The sequence below is a fragment of the Narcine bancroftii genome, chromosome 5 (assembly GCF_036971445.1).
Source record: "Narcine bancroftii isolate sNarBan1 chromosome 5, sNarBan1.hap1, whole genome shotgun sequence".
Lineage (NCBI taxonomy): Eukaryota > Metazoa > Chordata > Chondrichthyes > Torpediniformes > Narcinidae > Narcine > Narcine bancroftii.
Window position 1 is genome coordinate 196,983,371 of NC_091473.1, and position 27,011 is coordinate 197,010,381.

General features: G+C 43.4%; 1 protein-coding gene across 2 annotated transcripts in view; it reads left to right on the forward strand.

Annotated features, from left to right (window-relative positions):
• The first annotated feature begins 5,490 nt into the window (after positions 1 to 5,490).
• Positions 5,491 to 27,011, forward strand: part of ilf2 (interleukin enhancer binding factor 2) — a 63,105-nt gene continuing 41,584 nt past the window's right edge. Inside the window, exons 1-4 of one of the 2 annotated variants that reach the window (XM_069940618.1) lie at positions 5,491 to 5,635; positions 10,855 to 10,911; positions 11,755 to 11,797; positions 24,994 to 25,098. In XM_069940618.1, the coding sequence (XP_069796719.1) occupies positions 5,631 to 5,635; positions 10,855 to 10,911; positions 11,755 to 11,797; positions 24,994 to 25,098 (210 nt within the window). In that variant the 5' untranslated portion in view covers positions 5,491 to 5,630. The remainder of the gene's footprint in view (positions 5,636 to 10,854; positions 10,912 to 11,754; positions 11,798 to 24,993; positions 25,099 to 27,011) is intronic. The other variant, XM_069940616.1, reaches the window with a different exon arrangement.

Consider the following 27,011-nt stretch of genomic DNA (forward strand, 5'->3'; position numbering starts at 1 on the left):
GCAAACAATAATGGTGATAGTGGGCATCCCTGCCGCGTTGACCTGCTTAAGTTAAATTGCTTTGATACATGTCCATTTACTGTCACTTTCGCTAACGGTCCCTTATATAATGCTTTAATCCAATTAATATACTTCTTCGGTCAACTGAATTTTTGCAATACTTTGAACAAGTAATTCCATTCTACTCTGTCGAAGGCCTTCTCTGCATCTAAAGCAACTGCTACTGCCGGTGCTTTATTTCCTTCTACTGCATGAATTAAGTTAATAAATTTACAAATATTGTCTGTTGTGCGTCTTTTTTTGATAAATCCAGTTTGGTCTAAATTTACCATTTTCGGTACCTGTTCTGCTAATCTGTTTGCTAATAGTTTAACTATTATCTTATAATCTGTGTTTAGCAGAGATATTGGTCTATATGACGCTGGTGAGAGTGGATCTTTCCCTTGTTTTAGTATCACTGTAATTATTGCTGTTTTACATGAATCTGGTAAGTTTTGTGTCTCATCAATCTGGTTGATTACATCCAGGAGGGGCGGTATTATTAGATCTTTAAATGTTTTGTAGAATTCTATTGGGAGTCCATCCTCTCCTGGTGTCTTATTATTTGGTAATTTTTTTATTATCTCTTGTATTTCTACTGTTCCAAATGGTTCTGTTAATTTATTTTGTTCCTCTATTTGTAGTTTTGGTAGTTCAATTTTAGTCAAAAATTCATCTATTTTCCCTTCTTTCCCTTCGTTTTCAGTTCGGTATAATTGTTCATAGAATTCTCTGAAGTTTTCCTTAATTTCTTTTGGATTATATGTAATTTGTTTGTCTTTTTTCCTTGTTGCCAATACCATTTTCTTAGTTTGCTCTGTCTTAAGCTGCCATGCTAAGATTTTGTGTGTTTTCTCACCTAGTTCATAATATTTCTGTTTTGTCTTCATTATATTCTTCTCCACCTTATATGTTTGTAATGTTTCATATTTTATTTTTTTATCCGCCAATTCTCTTCTTTTGGTTGTATCTTCCTTTATTGCTAATTTTTTTTCTATGTTTATTATTTCCCTTTCCAACTGCTCTGTTTCCTGATTATAGTCCTTCTTCATCTTGGTTGCATAACTTATTATTTGTCCTCTAATGAATGCTTTCATTGCGTCCCATAGTATAAACTTATCTTCCACTGATTCCGTATTTACTTCAAAGTACATTTTTAATTGTTTTTCAATAAATTCTCTAAAATCCTGTCTTTTAAGTAGCATGGGGTTTAATCTCCATCTATACATTCTTGGAGGGATGTCCTCTAGCTTTACTGTCAGTATTAAGGGTGAATGGTCCGATAGCATTCTCGCTTTATATTTTGTTTTTCTTACTCTGTCCTGCATACTAGCTGATAACAAAAATAGGTCTATTCTTGAGTATGTTTTATGTCTAGTCGAGTAGTATGAGTATTCCTTTTCTTTTGGGTTTTGTTTCCTCCATATGTCCACAAGTTTCATTTCTTGCATTGATTTAATTATAAATTTGGTTACTTTGTTCTTCCTGTTATTTTTTTTCCCCGTTTTATCCATATTTGGATCCAAATTCAGATTGAAATCCCCTCCTATTAGTATGTTCCCTTGCGTATTAGCTACCTTCAAAAAGATATCTTGCATAAACTTTTGATCTTCTTCGTTAGGTGAATATATATTAAGTAGATTCCAAAGCTCCGAATATATCTGACATTTTATCATAACATATCTCCCTGCTGGATCTATTATTTCCTCTTCTATTTTAAATGGTACCTTTTTGCTAATTAATATAGCCACTCCTCTTGCTTTTGAATTATACGATGCTGCTGTTACATGTCCTACCCAATCTCTCTTTAATTTCTTGTGCTCCAATTCAGTTAAGTGTGTTTCTTGGACAAATGCTATATCTATTTTTTCCTTTTTCAGTAAATTTAGTAGTTTCTTCCTTTTAATTTGGTTATGTATTCCATTAATATTTAAAGTCATATAGTTCAGCGTAGCCATTTTATATTTTGTTTATCTTCTCTTTCCGTTTTTCCATCATTACCTTTCCTCCTTTTCCATTTCTGTTTTCTTATTTTCAACTCTTTACCAGACAACATTCCTACAACATCCAACATTTTCCTTATTCTCCTATTTCTATCTTCTTTATCCCCAATCTCCCCTTCCCCTCCTGAGTTGTCCTTTATCCCTTGTCGGACAACCACATCTCCCCTCTCCATTTGGATTTGCGAATCCACTCGCAAGCGTCAACTGATTTTGCAGTGACCGCTCTTTTCCCCCACCCAGCCCCCCCCAGAAAAGATTTCACTTTTCATATGTCACAAAGGTCACTCTTTTAATTCCCTCCTTATTCTCTCTATTCCATTACCTTCCCTTATTAATTCTTGTCTATACTACCTATGTTTTCCTCTAATTACAGATACTTTCACGTATGCCCATTGTCTCTATTCACTCTTATACCTCTTTACCCGCATACATATCAATCGTGGTCATTTTTATCCTCATTACCCGTCTTCATCCCTCAGTCTATTTTTGTCTTTACCCACATACATATCAATCGTGATCATTTTTACTCTCATTACCCGTCTTCATCCCTCAGTCTATTTTTGTAATTGTTCTGCAAATTTTCGTGCTTCTTCTGGATCCGAGAACAGTCTGTTTTGTTGTCCTGGAATAAATATTTTCAATACCGCAGGATGCTTCAGTGTAAATTTATATCCTTTCTTCCATAAAATCGCCTTTGCTGTATTGAACTCTTTTCTCTTCTTTAGGAGTTCAAAACTTCTATCTGGATAAATGAAGATTTTTTGCCCTTTATACTCCAGTGGTTTGTTGCCCTCTCTTACTTTTTCCATTGTCTTCTCCAGTACCTTTTCTCTTGTAGTATATCTTAGGAATTTTACTACAATAGATCTTGGTTTTTGTTGTGGTTGTGGTTTAGGGGCCAATGCTCTATGTGCCCTTTCTATTTCCATTTCTTGCTGTAGTTCTGGACATCCTAGGGCCTTAGGGATCCATTCTTTTATAAACTCCCTCATATTCTTGCCTTCTTCATCTTCCTTAAGGCCCACTATCTTTATGTTATTTCTTCTGTTATAATTTTCCATTATATATATTTTTTGAGCTAGTAATTCTTGTGTCTCTTTAGTTTTTTTATTAGATTCCTCCAATTTCTTTTTTAAGTCTTCTACCTCCATTTCTGCTGCTATTGCCCGTTCTTCCATCTTGTCCATTTTTTTCCCCATTTCTGTTAAGGTCATATCCATTTTATTTATTTTCTTTTCTGTGTTGTTTATTCTTCTTCTTAAATCATTGAATTCCTGTGTTTGCCATTCTTTAAATGACTCCATGTATCCTCTAACAAGAGCAAGTATATCCTTTACCTTGCCTTTCCCTTCATCTATTTCACTGTATTCTTCCTCTTCTTCTTCCTCTGGGTTGGCCATCTGTTGTTTCTTTGATGCCCTTTCCTCCTCTTCTTTCTTGTTTCCATTGTCTTCTGTGGTCTCTTCTTGCTGCAGGTGTTCTGCAGCTGTCGTTGCCGGCTGTGGAGATCGACTCCCCAGCTGGTCCCCCCTCCCGTCGGTGTGTTTTTTTTCATGAGCATCACGCATGCGTGAGGAGTCGCGCATGCGCGGTTGCGCACTTTTACTCGGCTCTGTGAGCCATTGTTGTAGTTCTTTTTCTACCGACCTGAGGTAGTGGGCTCCTCTCTCCACAGCGGGCCTCTTCGGACAGGTAAGGCCTTCACCTTTTTCCTCCGTTGTCTTCTCTTCCTCTCTTCTTTCCGTTGATTTTGATTTTTCTCCTTTTGTCTCCATCTTCTTTCCACCTTTATACTCACTTTTCTTTAACTTGTATTTCTGTGCCTTTGTATTTTCTCTTGTTTTTCCCGACTTTTCTGGAGAGGGCTGGAGTTCACCGTCCGGCCACTACTCCATCACGTGACTCCTCCCGGCAACAACCTCCTTTGAAGAAGACCACAGAGCCCACCTCACTGACAAAAGACAAAGGAGGAAATGCCCAACACCCAACCTGTGAGGGATACTGGAATGTTAGGAGTCCAGAGATACTGGAAGCAAGTGCCAATTAAGAATAAAGTATTATGAAGATCCAGCTGCGCTGGATGGGTCACGTCTCCAGAATGGAGGACCATCGCCTTCCCAAGATCGTATTATATGGCGAGCTCTCCACTGGCCACCGTGACAGAGGTGCACCAAAGAAAAGGTACAAGGACTGCCTAAAGAAATCTCTTGGTGCCTGCCACATTGACCACCGCCAGTGGGCTGATAACGCCTCAAACCGTGCATCTTGGCGCCTCACAGTTTGGCGGGCAGCAGCCTCCTTTGAAGAAGACCGCAGAGCCCACCTCACTGACAAAAGGCAAAGGAGGAAAAACCCAACACCCAACCCCAACCAACCAATTTTCCCTTGCAACCGCTGCAATCGTGTCTGCCTGTCCCGCATCGGACTGGTCAGCCACAAACGAGCCTGCAGCTGACGTGGACTTTTTACCCCCTCCATAAATCTTCGTCCGCGAAGCCAAGCCAAAGAAAGAAGATTATGGATTAACTTAAGGTGAAGGGATACTGGAATGTGAGGAGTCAAGCAAGTGCTCATTAGAGATGAAGTATTATGGGTTAAATCAGGGTGAAGGGATGCTGGAATGAGAGGAAGGGTTGTAAAAGTGTAATAAACTAAGGATCTTCAAAACAGGATAACAAGTAGATAGCTTTAGCAAGTCTTAGGGATTGATTAATGAGTGAAGAACAAAGACATGATACTTCTCTGGCTAACAAGTTTGCAGGAAGACACATAAACTGATAAGAAGTTAGAATCCACGTGGGCAGAATTACCTAATGCTAAACCAATCCAGGAGGCAGAAGAATGTTAGGGTGAAGGTATCTCTGTACTGAAATGAAATGTATAAAAGTTGGGTCAGCCCCAGTATCTGTGTGTATTCCCAGGGTAAGGGGAAGCACCCAACTTTGCATTGTTGTAATAGTATAATAAAAGTTCTTTGTTCTCAATTTTTGTCTCGAGCAAATTCTGTGAAGGTACTTCTGTTTCTCACCCAACCCCAACCAACCAATTTTCCCCTGCAACCGCTGCAACCGTGTCTGCCTGTCCCGCATCGGACTTGTCAGCCACAAACGAGCCTGCAGCTGACGTGGACATTTACCCCTCCATAAATCTTCGTCCGCGAAGCCAAGCCAAAAAAGAAGAAAAAAAAGAGATGTATGGGTCAGTACGACATTGGGGGCTGAAGGGCCTGTAGGGTGTTTTATGTAAACTCGAAAATACCCTTGCAAGTAAAGAAATGCATAAGCTGAGAAGCATTTCAGGACATCAGAAGGGCGAGGACGGCCAATACTGACAGCCCCTCCAATCTCAGGGACCACCTGAGGTGCCAAAGACGTAATTGCAGAACCACACGCCTGTCAATCAAACGCGCGATGACGTCACGGCGCGTTTCACGTCGGCACCCGGATCACGATTGGCCGCGGCGTGGCAGCCAATCAGGCGGTAGCGGCGTCGAGGGCGCCGAAGGACGGTTGCAGCTCATTCTTGTTCCCGAGAAAGGGGGCGGCTCGAAAAATATATATATAAATCTAATCGAAACGGAGAATAAAGATGAGGTAAAGTAGTCCGAGATGGTAGGAAAAGGTGGACTGTCACAGGGATTTAATGCAGTGGCTAAGGGGAAGGCGTGAGGTACCGAGGCCTGAGGCCTCGTCCCTCGTGGAGGCTTCTTACAATTAACCGTCCATTTTGGCGCCGTGTATGGTATATCCATTTATATTTGTAGGGATCTGGTGTATCTGTAAGTATTATACGTTAATATTGTAGGAAGGTTTATGGTAGACACCATAGTTCAGGCTCTTTGGCCCTGGATGTGGTACCAACCTATATATTCCTTTTAAATAGCACTAAACCCTTCGTCTTTCATCCATGTCCCTGTCTAAAGCCCCTTTCTCACCATCAACCCTCCTAGGAAACGGGCAAGCTGACCCCCGGAGCCTTTCCCACTGCACCATTGCTTGCAGGTAATTCTGCAACCCGGGATTTTAAAGCGGGGGGGTCCCTCACCTCACCTCCCCTCCATTGATGGCCATGCGATAGCAGGTGGTGCTAAAGCACCACCAGAAGGCGATTGGCAAGTTAACTTGCTCTGCCACTTGCTCGCTCCATGTATCAGATCCTGGTTGACATCTACTCACCATGCCCGGTTATGTCATTTCACACTGTGTGATTTGACCTGTGATGTTGGTGGGTTAACTCCGATGTAGTCGGCGGTGTCACTTAAATGGCCCTGATGTTTCAGCCTTCATCACTGCCCCTGGCAAGGCGTTCCAGGTACCCATAACTCTTTAAAAAAAAGTAGTTAACCATGATGTCTCCTTAAATTTCCCTCCCTTCACTTTGTCCTCTGGTATTTGTTTTCCCCCCACACCACTCGCGAAAATGGTGCCAGCTGTCCACCCTGTTTGAATCAGGTATGTTTTTTTTTTAAACACCAGAGTTGTGAGTGCTTGGGGTGGAGGCTGGAACATTAGGGGCTTTTGGGAGACTCTTGGACAGGCACATGGATGCAAGGACATTTATGAGGTTGGGAGGGTTTTGTTTTTTTCTCATATGGGTGATTGTAGTACTGCAGTGTTCTGTTATCCAAGACCTGCTCTCTTCCTCGATTGTGCTCTTCTAAATTGTTCAGCTCTATGCATGTTAGAATTATCTTAGTGGACTGCTCATGGAACAACCCCTACGGTACCAGGTAACGTGAGAAATGAAGCAAGTGGGTACATGACTGAGGCCCAGTCCCTCATGGAAGCTTTTAATGCCCTCACATACAATTAACCGGCCATTTTGGTGCAGTGTGAGGTGCATCTGTATGTAATTATGAATTTATTATCATAAGACAAGTTTTGAGGAGGCATCAGGGTTAAGATGCTTTCTACAGAGAGTTGTGGGTGCCTGGAATGCATTGCCAGGGGAGGTGGTGGAGGCTGGAACATTAGGGGGATTTAAGAGTCTCTTAAACAGGCACGTGGATGAAAGGTAATGGTTATGAGTTAGGGAGGGTTTAGCTTTTTTCTGGTAGGAGTATATAGGAAAGCCCAATGTTGTGGGCTGAAGGTCTGTACTCTTCTGGTGCAGTGTGAGATTGATCCATTTGTATTGCGGCTGTTTTTCCCAGTTGATTCTATTTGTAGATGTGATAGTAACTATTATCGACATAGAAATGCTGTCTGGACCGCAGAAAAAGAATCTCGGGGTTGTATGTGATGTCATGTATGTAAATTTGACCTTTGACTTGGACAAAATACTTTAAATGTTTATGACAGTAGTCTCTTTTTATCCTTGTCTCACTCTTCTCTCACCTCCCACTGGGGTGAAGGTTCAAGTGTGTGAAAATTCAGCACTAACTGGTTCCTGAATGACCTCCAAAAGTGCTTCCTTACTATGTACTAATATTGTTCTTTTTATACGCTGCTCTCGTTATTGCGATCTTCTGAATTGAATTTAACTCTATGTACGTTAGGAGTTAACTTGCTGCATTACTCGTGGAAGAACCTTTACAGCACCAAGTATAACTTGACAAATGAGGCAAGTGGCTGTGAGACTGAGGCCAAGTCTCATGGAGGCTTTTAATGTTAACCATCCTTTTTGGTGCAGAGTGACCCCAATACTATTCTTCCCAGTTACTATTATTTGCAGATGTAATAGTATCCTTGAATATACATGTGTTACCTGCATGGGAATTCTGTCTAGACTGCAAGAAAAAGTCTCCTCTTAATGCTTAATAAACTCCTAATTACATACGCCAGATTTATCACAATATAAATGGATCTACCTCACACTGCACCAAAATGGCTGGTTAATTGTATGTGAGGACATTAAAAGCTTCCATGAGGGACTGGTGCCTCAGTCATGCACTCATTTGCCTCATTTGTCACATGATCTGGTACCGTCAGGGTTGTTCCCTGAGCAGTTCACCAAGAGAACTCTGACAATCAATTTGACCTTTGTCTTGGTGGAGAAAAAAAGAACGTCTCATTATCCCAGATTTAGTCTTCTCCCTCCTCCCATTGGGGTGAAGGTTCAAGAGTGTGACATTCAGCACCATCAGGAGAGTGCCTTCCCTGCAGTTATCAGGCTCCTGAATGAACCTCACAAATGTGTTTCATTGCTGCCCTTGCTATGTACTAATTGGTGTTTTTCTGCACTACACTCTGCTCTTCTAAATTTTATGGCTCTATGCATGTTAACTTGCTGGACTGTGGCAGAACCCTTCTTGTGTTAAGTAAAATTTTACAAATGAGTCTTTGAGATGGGTGAATATTCAGTGTTTGCAGGGATGAGGATCATGTGTAGGCAGCAGGGTATTAATTTATTTGGGCTTCTTGTTTGACGCGGACATTGTGGGGTGAAGGGCCTGTGCTGTATTGTTATAAGTTTGCATTAAAATTCTCTTTCCCTGCTCTGTAAGATGTGAGATCGGACCAGGGACCTGACCTGTGAATATGGTTTCTCTCGGGTTAGTGGAGTTTAAAAAAAAAAATACTGCTGGAGGTGCTCAGTAGGTCAAAAAACATCTGCAGGGAGGGGCGGTAAGGAATTGACGTTTCAGGTTGAGTCCCTCCAGTTAGGTGGGGGCACAGTTAACAACACTATTGCAGCGCCAGTGACTGTGGTTTGAATCCGGAGTTGTCTGTAAGGAGTTTGTACATTCTCTCTGGATGCTCTAGTTTCTTCCCACCATTCCAAAAAAATACTGGGACTGTAGGACATTTGGGTGTAAATTGGGTGGCACGGGCTCATGGACTGAAAGGGCTTGTTACTGTGCTGCATGTCGACATTTTAAAAAAATAATTAAATTGAGATTTATTTCCCCCTCCCCACCACCAAGCTACTGGTCAATCTCTGGAATTAGTTCAGTGTTTTTTTTTTTGGCTCCATTGTCCAGCATCTGCAGTTTTCCCTCAGATTAGTGCCAGCATTTCTTGTTATCCAGCCCTCCTTTCATACTTTACCTACCCACCTTCTCCGTTTCTTTTCTTCTGATTTGGGGACTGGAATCTTGTTGGAAAGTGGGGTTTGCATAGAGATGACAGATAAATCTGTGAAGGAAAGATTAGGGGTGTTAAATGGCTGTCTAGAGGAAACTCATTTAAATCCACAAAATGGTAAGATGGTCCGACAGTCCAAGGTTAGATTCAATTTGCTCTGACCTCCTCTACATTGGTGAGACCAAATGAAGATTGTAATTGGTAATTGATTTACCCATGCTCTGTGGGTCTAAACTTGAACTGTGTAGGTAACCATTTTAACTTGCTCAACTTGCAGAGGTATATCTGTCCTTGACCTCGTACGTTGTCAGGCTGAGATCAGAGACTTGAGGGACAGCACATCACATACTGTCTGGATAGCCTCATACCTAACAACGTGATCATTTTTTTCCTAATTTTAGATAACCCTCCCTCTTCCTTTCTTTCCTTCTCACACATTTTGTCCTATATCATCTGTGAGCCACTGTCCCACTTCTTTCCTCCTTTAGATATGTAGTTTTACATTTTTTTAATCTCTGTTCATAAAGGGATCCAACCCAAAATGTTGACTGGCCATTTTTACTTGTGGATGGCATCTGACCTGCTGAGTTCCACCAGTGGTTCACTGTTGAAGAAACCAGGCTATTTTAGTTCTAACAGGATTAATTTATGATCTTCCAGTTAAGGAGAGAATGGTGACAATAGGTGAATTTTGCATAACATTTGGCAATAGTTTAATATGAAGCATGTGTTGGCCATTGTAGGTGGTGAAAGATAAAAGGTATGACAACAGTTGAATAATAGTTAACATTAATATGCAGTTCACAAGTAATGTATCAAATAGGATAGAGACTGTTGGAAGATGTTGTCTTATGTCAAAGGAAAAGCCAAAAAAAAAGCAGGAAAAGTTGCATTTGGGAACAGAGATAGTGAATCTATTTTGTCCATCTTTATGAAGAGACGGAACCTGTCAAATATTTAGAGGGAATGAGGAGCTCGATTCTGAATCCTGGCAAATGTTGTGGACAATCACTATTCACTTCAAGTGAATGGAAGAGGATACAGGTGCACAATTCTTTATCCGGACATCTAAAATCCGGCAAGTGGGGAGAGAGACGGCAGGGCGAGAAGTGGGGGGGGGGGGGGTGGAGACCGGCAGCGGGACTGGAAGGGAGTGGGGTGGATACGGCAGCACAGTTTGGGTGGGCTTAAATCTGGCTTTTCAAAATCTGGAAAAATCCGAAATTCGGAACACACTGTCCCCCAAGGATTCCAGATAAAGAATTGTGTACCTGTACTCTGAAAGATGTACCTTCAGAAAACGAGTAGAGTGATTTTTAAAGATTAATTATAATGGAAGTTACATGAACTGGAACTAAATGTTTCACACGGAAGAATTTGAGCAATAAATCTTGACTTTAGTTATATTTTAAACCAATACAAGTAATGAGATTGGTTGGTGTATGTTTGTTGTGCAACATTTGGGGTGGATAGATTCTTTTGCTTATTCCTGCTAGGTTTTAATAGCTCCATAATGTTTCATAAATACAGATGCATTTCAATCCAGAATTTGGTTTGCTTTATTGTGTTATTGAGTGGCACAGGTTTGAATGGCTGGAATTAGCTTCTACCATTTTGTAAATAAAATTTTAAAAAATTACATTTTTGGCATTGGGAGCATGGAATATTCAGAACTAGGACTCACTATGCAACTATCCACCTTAACACCACTTCCAGGTGATTGCTCGTTTGTTCTCCAAAGGTCTTTTATTCATTTTAGCCGCCCATTCATTTTCTTTCTATTGCAGAGGCGACAGAGGACGTGGCCGCGGACGCTTTGGCGCAAGGGGTGGCCCAGTTGGGGGGTATGTGTTATTTGAGATGTTTCAGATTGAAGTTTCCTTTTATTGTCATAAAAAAGTATACGGAATACTTTGACTTCTGTGTGCCGTAAGACAACAGCGTGTCCATGAGTATTGCCAGTGCCCCAAACAATAGGAGAAAGAGTCCCTTGAGAGACACTGAGTGTCTGTAGATTAAACCTCCAGAGCTTCTGCAGCTGTACAGACTCTTCTGCAAGCCATTGGGAACCCAAGCTCCAGATCCAAACCTCAGATACGATCAGGAAGCTTTCAGTGTCTGAGGCCCTTTGGGGGCCCTTCTTGGCCTCAGTGCCCTTGTGTATCTTGGTTCCAATACCTTGTTTCCATGAGCTGGTCATCTGGAGTTCTTTGACCGCAAGTTGCCCACAGCCTGTGTGAGTCCTTTGGCCGCAAGTTGCCCGCGGCCTGTGTGAGTCCTTTGGCTGCAGGTTGCCCGCGGCCTGTGTGAGTCCTTTGGCCGCAGGTTGCCCGCGGCCTGTGTGAGTCCTTTGGCCGCAGGTTGCCCACGGCCTGTGTGAGTCCTTTGGCTACAGGTTGCCCGCGGCCTGTGCGAGTCCTTTGGCCGCAGGTTGCCCGCGGCCTGTGCGAGTCCTTTGGCCGCGGGTTGCCCGCGGCCTGTGTGAGTCCTTTGGCCGCGGGTTGCCCGCGGCCTGTGTGAGTCCTTTGGCCGCGGGTTGCCCGCGATCTGTGCGAGTCCTTTGGCCGCGGGTTGCCCGCGGCCTGTGCCAGTCCTTTAGCTGCTGAAGCCCTCACTATTTAAGATGCTGCTCTTTGAAATCCAAATGTAATTAATTTGAAACCTCTTTCTTTTTGTCACACAAACAGGTTCAGACCTTTCGTTCCTCACATCCCATTTGACTTCTATGTGGTAAGTTCCAAATTGTCTTTTATAAAGGTGTTTATTTTTGTTGGGCATTGAATTTGTTGAGCGTGCATCTTCATTATCTAACCTGATGACCATTCTGTGTATTGTAGCTGAACAATTTTTAATATCTGGGGTGGATTACACATAAGTCCAATTATGCTATCTCTTGATTTTGGTAAACCACCAAGTATAGCAACATGCTGGTCAAGCTGGACAGCTGCTATACAAGCCCCAACATAGGACCTTGGAAGTTAAATTCAAGTTACTTAATAATTGGAATTAAAAAAAAATTGCAAACTACACACAGCAATTTTTTTCAGCAGCGGTGCCCCAGATTTGAATCTGTCTTGACTGTAAGGAGGATGTAAATTCTTCTTGTGACTTGCTTGGGTTTCCTTCCAAGCATTTGTATTTGTAGTTGAATTGTTAAATTTGGGTGGCACGGGCTTATGGGCCAGAAGGGCCTGTTACCGTGCTGCAACTTTCAATTACAAAAAAAATTATTTGTGATATTGAATTGTAGTTGGAAACTCACCTGATTTTGTAATATTATTCGGAGAAAGGATAGCTGCTATGTTGAAGCATTACAACTCTTGTTTGAGTGATGACGTGGATAAGATCCAAAACTCCTATCGTAGCAGCAGGTCTGTGGCGAATGCCATCTCACTGGCGCCCACAAACCCCTGGATAGCAAAGGAGCATTCATCAGGATGTTGGTTATCGACTAAAATTCAGCATTTAACACCCTCATCTCCTCAAAACTGATCTGCAAACTCCAAGACCTGGGATTTTACACCCCACTGTGTAATTGGATCCTGGATTTCCTCACCTCCAGACCACAATCTGAGGATTGGTAAGAACATCTCCTCCACAATCTCCATCAGTACCGGAGCACCGCAGGGCTGCGTTCTTTAACCCCTGTTCTACTCTCTTTACAGCTATGACTGACTTGCTACAACAATAACACCACCTATAAATTTGCTGACAATACCACAGTAGTGGGTTGTATAAAGAAAGGTGATGAGTCAGCATACAGGAGGGAGATTTAAAAACTTGGCTGGATGGTGCACTAACAATTATCTTGCACTCAATGTTACCAAAACAAAAGAGCTGATTGTTGACTTCGGATAGGGAAAGCCAGAGGTATATGATCAAATGATCATTGGGGATCAGAATTGGAGAGGGGGAGCAAATTTAAGTTCTTGGGAGTCATTATCTTGGAGGATCTTTCCTGGGCCCAACACACTAATGGCATAGTGAAGAAAGCATATCAGCACCTCTACTTCCTCAGGAGTTTGTGGACATCAGAAACTCTGGCAAATTTCTACAGATACGTGATAGAAAGGCTGCATCGTGGTCTGGTATGGGGACATCAATACCACGGAGTGTAAAAGGTAGTGGACACAACCTAGGACATCACAGGCAAACTCCTCCCCACTATTGAGAACATCTATAGGGAATGATGCCATCAGAGAGTAGCAGCAATTGTTAAGGATCCACACCACTCAGTACACACTCTGTTTTCGCTGCTAGCATAAGGAAAGAGGTGTAGGTGCCATAAGGCTCATGCCACCAGCGTCAGGAACAGCTGCTGCCCCTCAACAACAAACTCAATCAGAGGCTTATTCAAGGACTCTTACTTGTGCACATGACATGGGCTGAATTTTCACAAGTCAGTGTAGGGAGATGTTTCACACCCTTCTAACAAAGTGAGCTTGGAGGGAATTCTATTTTGACTACAGCTCAGCTTTCAACACCATCATTCCCTCAGTACTGGTCAACGAGACTCACCCTGGGCCTCTGCAACTGCATCCGTGACTTCCTCATCAGAAGACCACGGTCAGTACACATTGGAAACAAAGTCTCCTCCTCACTGACCTTAAGGACGTGTGATTAGCCCACTACTCTACTCACTCTACACCCATGACTGTGTGGCTGAGCACAATTCAAATTTTCTGATGACACCACAGTTGTCAACAGGATCACAGGATTGCAATGAGGAAGCGTACAGGAGTGTGTGAGATCAGCTGGTTGAGTGGTGCCACAACAACAACCTTGCAGTTAAATCAAAACTGAGGAGCTGATTGTGGACTTCAGGAAGGAGAAATTGGGCGAACATATCCAGTTCTCATTGAGGGGCCAGCTGCGGAAAGAGTTAAGAACTTTAAATTCCTGAGTGTCAACATCTCTGAAGATCTATCCTGGGGCCTTCATGTTGATGCAGTCACGAAGAAGGTTCACCAGCGTTTGTGCATCGTGAGGAGTTTGACGAGATTTGGTATGTTACCAAAGACTTCTACTCGTGTACCGTGGAGAGCATTCTGACTGGATGCATCACTGTCTGGTATGAAGGTGCCAATGCACAGGACAGAAAAAGGCTTCAGAAGTTGTGAACTTGGCCGGCACCATCACAGGCACCAGTCTTCATTCCATTAAGGACATCTACAAGAAGCGGTGTCTCAGGAAAGTAGTCCCTATCTTCAAGGACCCCCACTACTCTCACTGTTATCAGGAAAGAGGTACAGCAGCCTGAAGAGGTACACGTGTAGAAGTCTTTGGTGACATACCAAATCTCGTCAAACTTCTCACGATGCACAAACGCTGGTGAACCTTCTTCATGACTGCATCAACATGAAGGCCCCAGGATAGATCTTCAGAGATGTTGATGCTCAGGAATTTAAAACTATTTATTGGTTTAAAACTATTTATTCCCTCCACTCTAATTCTAAATGGACAAGTAATTTCATTTTTCTATTCACTGGCACTAATTTATTAATTAAAAAAAAAAATTGTAGCAATTTTGCACCAACGATGCTGCCACAAAGCGACTAGTTTCATTATGTATGGTCATAACAAGAAATTCTGATTCCATGGAGACGTCTACCACCTGGAGATTCACCAAAGAACCACAACCAGTTTTGTTTTTGGAGAGGGTGGTAATTTGCGAATTGCAGAAGGTATCTTTGTGTGCAAGGCTTCCGTACACTATTTGTTTTTTTTTCTGAATACCACAATAATAGTTACATGGATGCGGTGTCCAATGGTCTAGCTGACGTTTTGAACTGATGTTTGTATCCACCCAAAAGGGCAGCTTACTTAACATCTCATTTTCAGGATGTCAGTTCTAGTGTTGCAGTGGACAGGCCTTTATCAGTCTAGATGTTTTTTGTTGCTTCTGGAGCAGAACTTGAACGTACAGAAACCTCTCTGGTTTATCTGCCGGTAATATGGTAATTATCTCGGCCTCGCTAATTATTCTCGCTAATTTCTGTCATCTTCAACAGGATCCCACCACCGGACACATCTTCCCCTCTCAGCCTTCCTCAGGGACTGCTCCCTCTGTGACTCGTCCACTCATCCCTTCCCATTAATCACCCCCCTTCGGACCTCACCCAGGCAGCCACAGGAAGAGCCTCATTTGCCCCCACACCACCTCCCTCGCCATCAACTGGGGCCCCAAACAGCCCTTCCAAGTGAGGCAACACTTCGCTTGTGAATCTTCAGGGGGGTCATCTGCATTCAGTGCTCCCATGGTGGCTGCCTTTACATCGGAGAAATCTGGATGCAGACTGGGAGAATGCTTCACTGACTACCTTAGTTTTGTCCTCATCAATGACCGGGATCTCCCAATGGCCAACCATTTCAATTCTGCGCCCACTCCCGCGCCCACTCCCACGCCCACATGGCCTCATGCATTGATTGCCAAACCAGGCCCCCCCATAAATTGAAGGGGTAATACCTAATATTCTGTCTGGTTACTCTCCAACTGGATGTCATTGACAATGATTTCTCCAGTTTCTGCTATCCCATTCCTTGTTCTCCCTCCTTCCCTCTGTCTCCTTTCCTCCAGCTCTCCATCCCCTTCCCTGTCCATTCAGAGCTATCTCCCTTTCCCCTGTTTGCTCGTGTGCCCTCCCTCCCTTCCTTACCTACCTATTACCTCTTGCCTATGGGCCTGTGCTCCTGCAACTTGCCCCACCATTGTGTACGGGCACCTGCCTACATTTTGTTCACACCTTGATGAAGGGGTCATGTCTGAAATATTGGTTATGTATCTTTTATATAAAGTACACTGTTTGACCTGCTGAGTTTCTCTGGCATAGTTTTTTCTATGATAATGGCTAATCGGGATCAGCCTGCTTCATTCTGTTATTGTGAGCTTCATACACAGCAGTAGGTTTATGTTACGCTTGTGTAAGGACATTTGCTTGCATCTGGAATTGTCTTATTTGCACTGGTTTCCATTTGTGTGAGAATTTGGGGCCAGAGGGCATATCCTCAGAATAGAAGGATGCCCCTTTAATACAGTGATGCTGAGGTATTTCTTCAGCCAGTGGAACTTTTCCCCCCCCCACCCCCCCAGTCAGCTGTGGAAGCCAAGTGATTGGGTATATATAAAGTAGAGGATGATGGGCTTTGGATTAGTAACGGTGTCAAAGGTTATGGGGAAAAGGCAGAAAAATGTGGTTCAGAGGAAATATTCACCATCTATGATTAAAATTGCAGCAAACTCGATGGACCTAATAGCCTAATTCTGCTCCTTTTGGCCATATCATTTGTCGCATTGTTCAGAAAGGTAAAAGATAAAAGGTAAAGGTTCCATTATTGACACTTAATACTACATTTAGAATGTAATATACATGACATTTTAAAAAAACTTTTTGTCTACCGTAAGGCAGACAGAGTCACCACTTTGTTCAGCGCCCCTCAGAGATACCTACAGCACCTGGTGTTCCTGGGCGGTCTCCCCTCCAAGTACTGACCAGGCCTGAGCCTGCTTAGTTTCCGAGATCAGATGATCCCAGGCGTATTCAGGCTATTAGGCTTCTATGGTGATAAACCAGTGACCCAATTGGGGAATAGATTGACAGTTTCCAAGCCATCAATTAAGATGAATAAACAGTTTAAAACATTATTTCATTCACAGTGCAACGAGTGTCAGTGAATTTCAAAATTGCTATAATTAACATAAAGTGCCTTTGAAATGTTTTGATGTATTATAAGATGTTATGTAAATTATGGCATATTTTTTCATATAATCACAAATGGTCTGACCTTGGTGAATCAGCTCATTGCTTAATCTTGCGCTTTTATGCTGGAGAGAGAGGCTGCTTTTGTGTTGTGTGGAGTTTTCCTGTAATGTATAAAATATTCTTTTGAGTGGCCCAGTGAGTCCATGATTGTTTAATTTTTTATTATTAGGATTTTGCTGTGAGTATATATGGGTATTGATCCCCTGGAATTTGAATTATTGTTCTGTGATCAGTTTTTTAAATAAAGAGAAATTTAATTTAGCCTAGTATTAGTCCATAAGATAAGAGCAGAAATACCATATATTGCCGTTGAATAGAGTGATCCTCGAAACTTGAAACTTTCACCTTAAAATCATGGATGTCCTATACAAAGAGTCTAAAATTCTAGACGGCAAAGTTTCCACACCACTGTAGTCTTCCTGCCGGCTCCGTTGCAATCTCTCGCATATCCCGTTAGTTATTTGCAAAGCCTCTGTGTTCAATCCGCCCAGTTTGACTGCTGTTGGGTCTGTACAAGTTTTAAAAGGACTATTCTGCGAGGCGATGATGGTTTATTTTAAAATATCCAAATAAAATTAAAACCTTTAAATGATAATTTGTTATTTAAAAGATTGTAATTTGACTTTGAACAGCATCTTATACAAAGGGTATTACTCAAAACCAACATTTTAGGTCGAAATTCCAGGGTCGGCCGACATACGAGTCATCCTATACAATGGCATATTCAGTAGGGTATTCAGCCCATTGAGTCTACCTGCCATTTAATCATGAGTTGATCCATTTCCCCACTAGCCCCCAATTACAGGAGATGTAGCTAAAAATTAACAGTTAGGCTCTTCAAATATGAGATAAAAAGTTGTGCACCTGATGAACATGCTGGAAGCTATTCCTAAATGGCTGCCCTTCTGTGTGCCTTGGATTCAGACAGCCTACAGTTGGTATCTAAAACCACTAGCATAATCTATTCAAAATCCTCCAAATTGATTGAGAGGAATGGTGAATTATTAGGCCATTTCAGATAGTCCAAAAGTTGTGCAGGGAGGTGGGACTAGAAAGGGGTGTTTGGTTCGGTGCGGACTAGAAGGGCCTAATGGCCTGTTTCCGTGCTGTAATTGTTATGTTATGTTATGAGATGTAAAGGCAGAGAAACTCAGGCAAAATGCAAAATCCCCTACCTTTCTGAATATGCAGAGATGGTCTCCGAGCTGCATATTCTAACCCCTCTCTAAGAGGGATAATCTCCACAGCACAGCCCTCCACTGATCAATCTGAATGTACAGCCGCGCTAAGCGGCTGTTATGGGGTGAGCTGATGATGCTGACAGCCCATGTCCCATCTCCCCACTTATCTATCTCCCTCCAAGTCCGGGGCGGATGGGAGCCGTTGGGGCAGCGGGAGCTGTGGCGATGGGCGGCTGAGACAGCCTCACTGGGCTACTTCGGTCTTTGGGGCTGTTCTTTGCGGCTCAAAACGCGGCAGAGCAATGGCCATCTTCCCTACCCATAATCCCCCACGCAGCTGCGTGGGGGATTATGGGTAGGGAAGATGGCCATTGCTCTGCTGCATATTGATGACAGGTGGCGCTACGGCACCAGTCGCCCCACCTCCATCGGATTCGAAGGGCTCTATGAGGCGCCTCTGGATACGAATGGGACGCTGGAGCTGCTTTTTAGGCCTGCTGTCTGAAAGGTAAGTTTCCATTTTTCTATCTGCTCCGTAGCTGGTCTCAAGGTGGGGGCTTGACATGAAATGGCATAGAGTCAGCTTCTTCTCTTGGGCCAATGTCAAAATCATTGTCTCCAATCAAACAATCCATTGTGGTGAATGCATGCCTCGCATAAGACTCCCAAAGCAGGAACTGCTCTCTGAGATTAGGAGGGGGCTGATAATAGGAAGAGATTACCAGATGAACAGAAAATAAATAAATTAAAAATAAAAGTTAAGGTTTCATTATTGTCATGTAATACTACATTTAAAACATTAAATTATTTAACTTTTGTCTACCATAAGGCAGACAGAGAGTCGCCACTTTGACGAACACCCTTCACAGAGACCTACAGTACTTGGTGTTCCTAGGCAGTCTCCCCTCCCATCTATTGACAAGTCTTGTCCCTGCTTAATTTCCGAGATCAGACAATCCCAGGCGTAGTCAGTCTCTAGTGCTCTCAAATTCATCTTTGAAATCTTAGATTTTTTGAGGCGGTTGCCAGAAATGTTGAAGGAAAGGCTGTGGATTTGTCTACATGCCATTCATAAGGTCTTTGTCCTTCACATTGAAGGTTAGTCAGGAAGGTTCAGATGCTCAGTGTTTGTGGTGAGGTCATGGCTGGATGGTAACTGGATTCTACATTGGCGATACGGGAGAAGCTAGAGAGTGGAAGTGAATGATTGCTTCTCAGACTGGAGGCCTGTAACTAGTGGTGTGCCTCAGGGTTCAGTGCTGGGACCATTGCTTGATATCTGTATCAATGAATTGGACCAGAAAGTTTGCAGGTCACACTAAGATCGGAGGTGTTGTGGAGAGTAAGGAAGGCTTTCAAAGTTTGTAGAGCGATCTGGACCAGCTGGAAAAATGGGCTGTAAAATAGCAGATGGAATTTAATGCAGACAAGTGTGAGGTATTGCATTTGGGAAGGACGTGCATGGTAAATGATTGGGCACTGAGGAGTGCAGTAGAACAGAGGGATCTGGGAATACAGATGCGTAATTCCTTGAAAGTGGGGTCACTGGTCGATAGGGTTGGAAAGAGCTTTTGGCACATTGGCCTTCATAAATCAAAGTATTGACTCGAGGAGTTGGGATGTTACGGTTAAGTTGTATAAGGCATTGGTGAGGTTAAATTTGGAGTATTGTGTGCAGTATGGGTCACCTAACTTTGGGAAAGATATCAATAAGATTGAAAGATATGATTTACTAGAATGTTGCCTGGACTTCAGGAACTGAGTTACAGGGAACAGTTAAACAGGTGAGGACTTTATTCCCTGGAGTGTAGAAGAATGAGAGGAGATTTGATGAAGGTTCAAAATTATGAGAGGTATAGACAGAATAAATGTAGATAGGCTTTTTCCACTCAGGGTAGATAAGATGCAAACCAGAGGACATGGGTTAAGGGTGAAAAGATGCAAACCAGAGGACATGGGTTAAGGGTGAAAAGATGCAAACCAGAGGACATGGGTTAAGGGTGAAAAGATGCAAACCAGAGGACATGGGTTAAGGGTGAAAGGGGAAAGATTTATTTAAATTTTAAATTTAGACATACAGCACAGTAACCAGACATTTTGGCCCATGAGTCCATGCCGTCCAATTTACACCCAATTAACCTAGACCCCCGGTGCGTTTGGAATGGTGGAAGGAAACTGGAGCCCCCTGAGGAAACCCACACAGACACAGGAAGCATGTACAAGCTCCTTACAGACAGTCCCGACTGCTGGCACTGTAAAGGTATTGCGTTAACCATTGTGCCAACCTTGCTGCCAAAGGAAAAAAAATCAATGCAGACACGGGGAGAATGTACAAACTCCTTGCAGACAGCACGGGATTCAAACCCCAGTCCCGATCGCTAGCGCTGTAACAGTGTTGTGCTAATTGTTAACGCCACATTGGGGGGAACTTCTTCACCGTGTAATAGGAGTGTGGAATGAACTGCTAATTGAAGTGGTGAACGTGGGCTCAATGTTAACATTTAAGAATTTGGACAAGTACATGGATAGGAGAGGAATGGATTGGGCACAGGCCAGTGGGACTCGGCAGATTAGTTCGGCACAGACTAGAAGGGCTGAAGATCCTGTTTACTGTAATGTTCTGTTCTAAATGTACTATAGCTGTTTCATACTTGCTGACCCTGCCTCTGACCACTCAAAAGAAAAAAAGAGGGATATTCGGGAATGCATTGAACATCTCTGGTCTCTACAACAGAAGTTTACAGAGGCATGAAATGGAGGAATATCCTAAATCTCCACCTACAATACCCCCTGCTGCAGAAATCACCACTGGAGTCTGCAAGTCTTGCATCGACTTTTCAACCTGGAACCCCCTTGGTTTGGCAAAAGAGAAAGTGCCATCTGGGTTGGCCTTTGTTCATTTGTGTCTTTCCTTTAACACGTTTGGGGCTGCACGCTGAGTCCCAGCCGTGACTCAACAACGGTTTTGCACAGTTTGCAGTCTCCCTGCTCTTTAATTTCATGCCTCAGTAATAAAGGGATGCCTTATGTTGACTTAATTGGCTTATTTTCATGCACTGTGCTTGCAGGGATCTGTCAGTATGTCCTCCAATCTATCTCTAATTTCTCTGCACTTTTTGTAATCCCACTCATTACTGTACCCCTTGCTATATCTGCCATCCCCAAGTGGATACATCAGCTACTGGCCCACCTGACCAGTTCATTAGTGGGTTCTTGTGAATTGTAGCTTGCCTCCTTAATGTAAAATTAGTGTGGATAGTTGATCTTCAGCTGATGTGGATTTAATGAACCATGCAGCCATCTGTGCTGCAAATGTTCTTAAGCTTGTGGCTCTTGATGCCAGCCAGCTATCTTTTGCCTCTGGTGACCACTTTAATCATGTTCCCTATAGTTTCAATTATTGTTTGTCAGAAAGCGCAAACAAATTTCCTTCAAAATATGACTGGGGAAAATAGTCCTCTTTTACTAAATCTCTAGTCAACTGTTACATATTTCTTCTTTCTACCACCCGAAAAAATTTTTGGATTCTATGGGATCTGAAATAAAGGTGGAAAGACTAAGTTGATCAGGCAAAGTTAATAGAGATTTAAGGTCGATAACCATTGGAATGGTAATCCATTTGAAAAGTTTGTTCTCACTGCAGATACTGCCTGACTGGCAGAATATTTCCATTATTTTTTATTTTTAACTTGAATCCCAAGACCTTTCATTTTGTCTGGTCTGCTGTGTGGGACCATGTAAAATACCTCACTATAATCCATGTCTTCTTCTTTGGCTTGGCTTCGCGGACGAAGATTTATGGAGGGGGTAAAAGTCCACGTCAGTTGCAGGCTCGATTGTGGCTGACGAGTCCGATGCGGGACAGGCAGACACGGTTGCAGCGGCTGCAGGGGAAAATTGGTTGGTTGGGGTTGGGTGTTGGGTTTTTCCTCCTTTGCCTTTTGTCAGTGAGGTGGGCTCTGCGGTCTTCTTCAAAGGAGGTTGCTGCCCGCCAAACTGTGAGGCGCCAAGATGCACGGTTTGAGGCGATATCAGCCCACTGGCGGTGGTCAATGTGGCAGGCACCAAGAGATTTCTTTAGGCAGTCCTTGTACCTTTTCTTTGGTGCACCTCTGTCATGGTGGCCAGTGGAGAGCTCGCCATATAACACGATCTTGGGAAGGCGATGGTCCTCCATTCTGGAGACGTGACCCATCCAGCGCAGCTGGATCTTCAGCAGCGTGGACTCGATGCTGTCGACCTCTGCCATCTCGAGTACTTCGACGTTAGGGATGAAAGCGCTCCAATGGATGTTGAGGATGGAGCGGAGACAACGCTGGTGGAAGCGTTCTAGGAGCTGTAGGTGATGCCGGTAGAGGACCCATGATTCGGAGCCGAACAGGAGTGTGGGTATGACAACGGCTCTGTATAGGCTTATCTTTGAGGTTTTTCAGTTGGTTGTTTTTCCAGACTCTTTTGTGTAGTCTTCCAAAGGCGCTATTTGCCTTGGCGAGTCTGTTGTCTATCTCATTGTCGATCCTTGCATCTGATGAAATGGTGCAGCCGAGATAGGTAAACTGGTTGACCGTTTTGAGTTTTGTGTGCCCGATGGAGATGTGGGGGGGCTGGTAGTCATGGTGGGGAGCTGGCTGATGGAGGACCTCAGTTTTCTTCAGGCTGACTTCCAGGCCAAACATTTTGGCAGTTTCCACAAAGCAGGACGTCAAGCGCTGAAGAGCTGGCTCTGAATAATCCATGTAGACTGCATCAAACTGACTCCCTCAGCTTCTCTGCAACCCCCCCCTCCCCCCACTAGCTTCTAAAGAAAATTCATCTTAATCAATCCAGGCTTTCTAAAGTGCATTGTTTTGCCTGCTGAGTTTCTCCAGCATTGTGTTTTTACTTCAACCATGGTGTCTGCAGCCTCTTGTGTTTTACCTTCGTCTGCTTCTGTTCTGAATTTCAACTGCAAAGGAAGCAACTGTACTTGGGACCAAATGAAATCCACTAGCCTTCAAATCCAGATATCAATGGGACAAATTGATATTGTACTCTAACCTTTTAAGGCACAATAGAATCTAGCCAAAGGTTAGGGCACTGGAAACACAACCTGTCCCTGCTTGCTTGAGATAAGGGCCTCCATTTTCTTTGTGACTGTCATTCAAATTATTGAGCCTTGGTTTATTGGACACTTTTCAGTTCCTCTTCATCTTGTTTTGTTGTCCTTGATCTTTCTCGTGTCATCAGTGAGGTGAGAGAGAGGGATTCCTGTCAGCCTAAACTGCAGATTAAGTCCTCTTATCAAAGACCAATGACCTAGCTTTGTATCAGGCCACACCAAGGTACTTCTGAACAACCTTCGGTCAGGTGTTGGGCAATAAGCTATTGCTGGTGTTAATCTGGGAATAGCCAGAACAATTCATTGATCGAGTGTGCCATTGCCAGCACCAATGATTGCTGCCCAAACATAAAGAAGAATGGTGATACTTTGCATGCACTGGGGAAAGTAGCCTGAAGATATTAAGAAAAAAAATGCCATGTTCCTGACTTTGTGGTCTCTGAGACAAGTTTCCTTAAACATCTCTGCACCTCGCATTCCAATCCTTTGTTACTGAGCCAAGGATTCCAATTTAGCCGCTATTCTCTCACTGCATCCATGTGGACTAAATATCCTGTTGGCAGGCTATTCAACTATGTGTGGCAATGTAACTGAGATTCATTTGCTTGTTTAAAGAGATCCTATTGGCTTGGATTCAAAATGGATTAACTTGCATCTCATGTCAGTAAACGTCTGCCAATTTTCTTCTCATTCCCTGAATTCATTTACATTTGGAGCTCAGCTTCACAATTTAGTTGGCTCATGATGTAGTATCATCTCCAACCCTGGTTGCACAACTCTCATCCATGTCACTGATTTACATTGTAAAAATCTTTTTCTTTGGGACTTCTTAATGTGACACCTGAATCATTCCTCCTTGAGCCTGCAGAAAAAAATGGAAACCATTAACTCAAGTCATCCATGTCTCTTGAAAGTGTGTTTAAAATAAATAAATAGATAGCATTCTGCAGCTGCTGTAAATCTGAAATAAAAGTAGAAAATACTGGTTGCACGGATCAGGCAGCATCTGTGGAAATGGTTCTGACGAAGGATCTTCGACCTGAAAAAGTATTCTGTTCCTTGTTTCACACCTGTTGCTGAGTATTTACAGCATCTTCTGTTTTGATTACTTGTTTTTTTCTCAAATGATCATTGCAGTCTTTGTCTGTAACGGACCGAATTTCCAAGTTGTCTAGATTTTCTTCTCCATAACCTCAACTTTGTTTGCAAAGGGAATCATTTAGTTGTTTTGAAGTGACCACCCAACTTCAGAGGGTGTCCATGCTATGTGCAGTGACTTAGTAGGGAATGGTTTTTAACAAGGTTTAATTGTAAATGTATCAGGTCACTCGTTGGAGTGCTACTGGTACCATGTAACCCAATACTGCCTGTCACATGGTTGGGTGGTTGGCGACTCGACCGGCTCCCTCACCAGGCTTGCCTGGTGTGGAGGGTGGCTTAAAATAAGACCAGTCGGTCAAAGGGCGGATGAACCCTCTACTAGGGTCGTAGGGTCAGCACGTGCCGTAAAGCGTGGAAAGGGCATCTCTTGCATCAAAGCTTGGTCTGGCCATTCACTTCACAGAACTTCCAGCCGTCTTTGGACCTCACCATGCCACTGGATCTGGAAGGGGATGTCGAGAGGGTGGGTCTGGACCTGTGCAACCCCCTACTCACCTAAAATCCATCACGCACACGTTATTCCTCATATCAAACTCCACAAACAGACTGAAAGAATCCATCATCCTATGGGATGGAGTCAGAAGAAGAACTGTTAATATTGCACTGTGTAGCTTTTGTATTGATTTGGCCTTTCTTGATGTTTCTGTTGGGAACAAACTGGTTGCTTGATTTATCCCTGCCCCCTCATGTTTCCTTCTCCAAAATTGGTATCTTGTTCCTTCACAGTGTGAAATGGCTTTCCCCCGGGTGAAGCCAGCCCCAGATGAAACCACTCTGAGTGAGGCATTACTGAAGCGAAATCAAGATTTGTCCCCAACTCCTGCTGAACAGGTAAGCACTGGTATAATATTCACGAAGGCACATAAGAAATAAGAGTTGGCCATCCGGCCCATCAAACCTGCTCCGTCATTCAATGAGATATGGGTTATCTGATGATGGGCTCATCCCCACCGACCTGCCTCTTTCCCATATTCTTTCATTCCCCAACTATGTAAAAATCTATCCAACCTTGTCTTAAACATATTTACTGAGGTTGCCTCCATTGCTTCAATGGGCAGCAAATTCCACAGATTCACCAGCCTCTGGGAAAAGCGGTTCCTTCTCATTCATCCTAAATCTACTACCATGAATTTTGAAGCTGGTGTCCCCACCAATGGGAACAATTTGCAACCTCTATCTTAACTGCGCCTTCCATAATTTTATGCGTTTCTATAAGATCCCTTCTGAATGCTCTTCTGAATTCCAGTGAGTACTCTCCCAGACGACTCGATCTCTCCTCATCGTCTAACCCCTTCATCCCTGGAACAAACCTGGTGAACCTCCTCTGCACCACCTCCAAAGAAAGGAGACCAGAACTACCCGCAATTCTCCAGATGCGGCCTTACCAGGACCTTGTCCAGTTACAGTATAACTTCCCCACTCTTCAATTCAATCCCTCTAGCAATGAAGGATTTGCCTTGATAGCCTGCTGCAACTCCAAACCAATCTGATCAGACCATGTGCAGCTGGTGTCATCCCAGGCTCTTCAGAACTCCCACTGTGGATAACCGGCACAGTAAATTCTTAGAGAAATTTACAGCAGGACTCCATTTTTTCATCCCCTCCGTCATACACTTTTGGTTCAGGGATTTTATACCAACGTCCTTGATGCTAAATTTTGCATTGACATTCTTCTTGATTGTGGGTTGGATTTTCAGCTGAGCCTGGCATGCATTTCCCAGCTAGAATCGTAAGACAATAGAGGCAGTAACTCTGTGCCATTGGTCCTCTTGAAACTCCCTCAATCTACAAACCCCCATCTCCACCCCATTTTCCAAACTGTAACTCCCCTCCTGCTATGTGTAAAACCAGTGGTTCTCAACTTTTTTTTAAATCTTCCCCACTCACAAACCACCTTAACCTCTTACTAACCACAGGGAACCTACGGCATAGGTTGACAACTACTGGAAACCATCCCATTCAGTATAGATCATGAATTAAGCCATTGAGATTCCACGGCAAAGCGGCACTAGGGGCTGCAGAAGTTAACTCCGCCTTCTACACTGATCCTGCTTGGAAGGGAACTGGCTCCTCTGTAACAGCATCTTGATTATAAAATACTTGGGGTGTCTCTCTCGGGTGATATTAAAATTACTTCATTCCACGTCCTTCATTACCTGGACAAGGGATAGTATTGTCTTTGATAAATCAGTGGATGAAAGAAAAATGGGCCAGACCTGTGATCCAAGGGCTGGTGATGCATTTCAGTTGTCAAGAAGTATTTTTCCCCTGGATTTTCTTGATTTATAATTCAATTTATTGTCATAGTAATAAAACCGTGTCCAATTACCTGAAATTCCTTTTTGCCTGCTGCAAGGCAGACAGATTTGCCACCGGCAGGAATTGCCTGAGCACCCCTTTCATTTCTTACAGCCAGACTCTCGGAGAAAGAGAAGCAAAAGAGTGTCCATAGATTCACCTCCAGCGCTTCCACAGCTCCTGCAGAGTCCTGTCCAAACCATTGGCGACCCAAGCTCCAGACCTGAACCTCTGACAAGGTTGGGGACCTTTCAGTGCCCTCGGCCCCTCCTTGTATCCCGCTTCCAATACCTGGTACTTCTCTGGCCAGCTTGAGCCCGATCCAGCAGTGCGCAGCCCATCATTGCATCTTGTCTCCTTGCAATGAATGGAGCAGCCTTAGAATCGAGAGGAGTCATGCTTGCTGTCTGAGTTGTCACTGTTGTGCCTCCTTGGTGAAGTAGGGA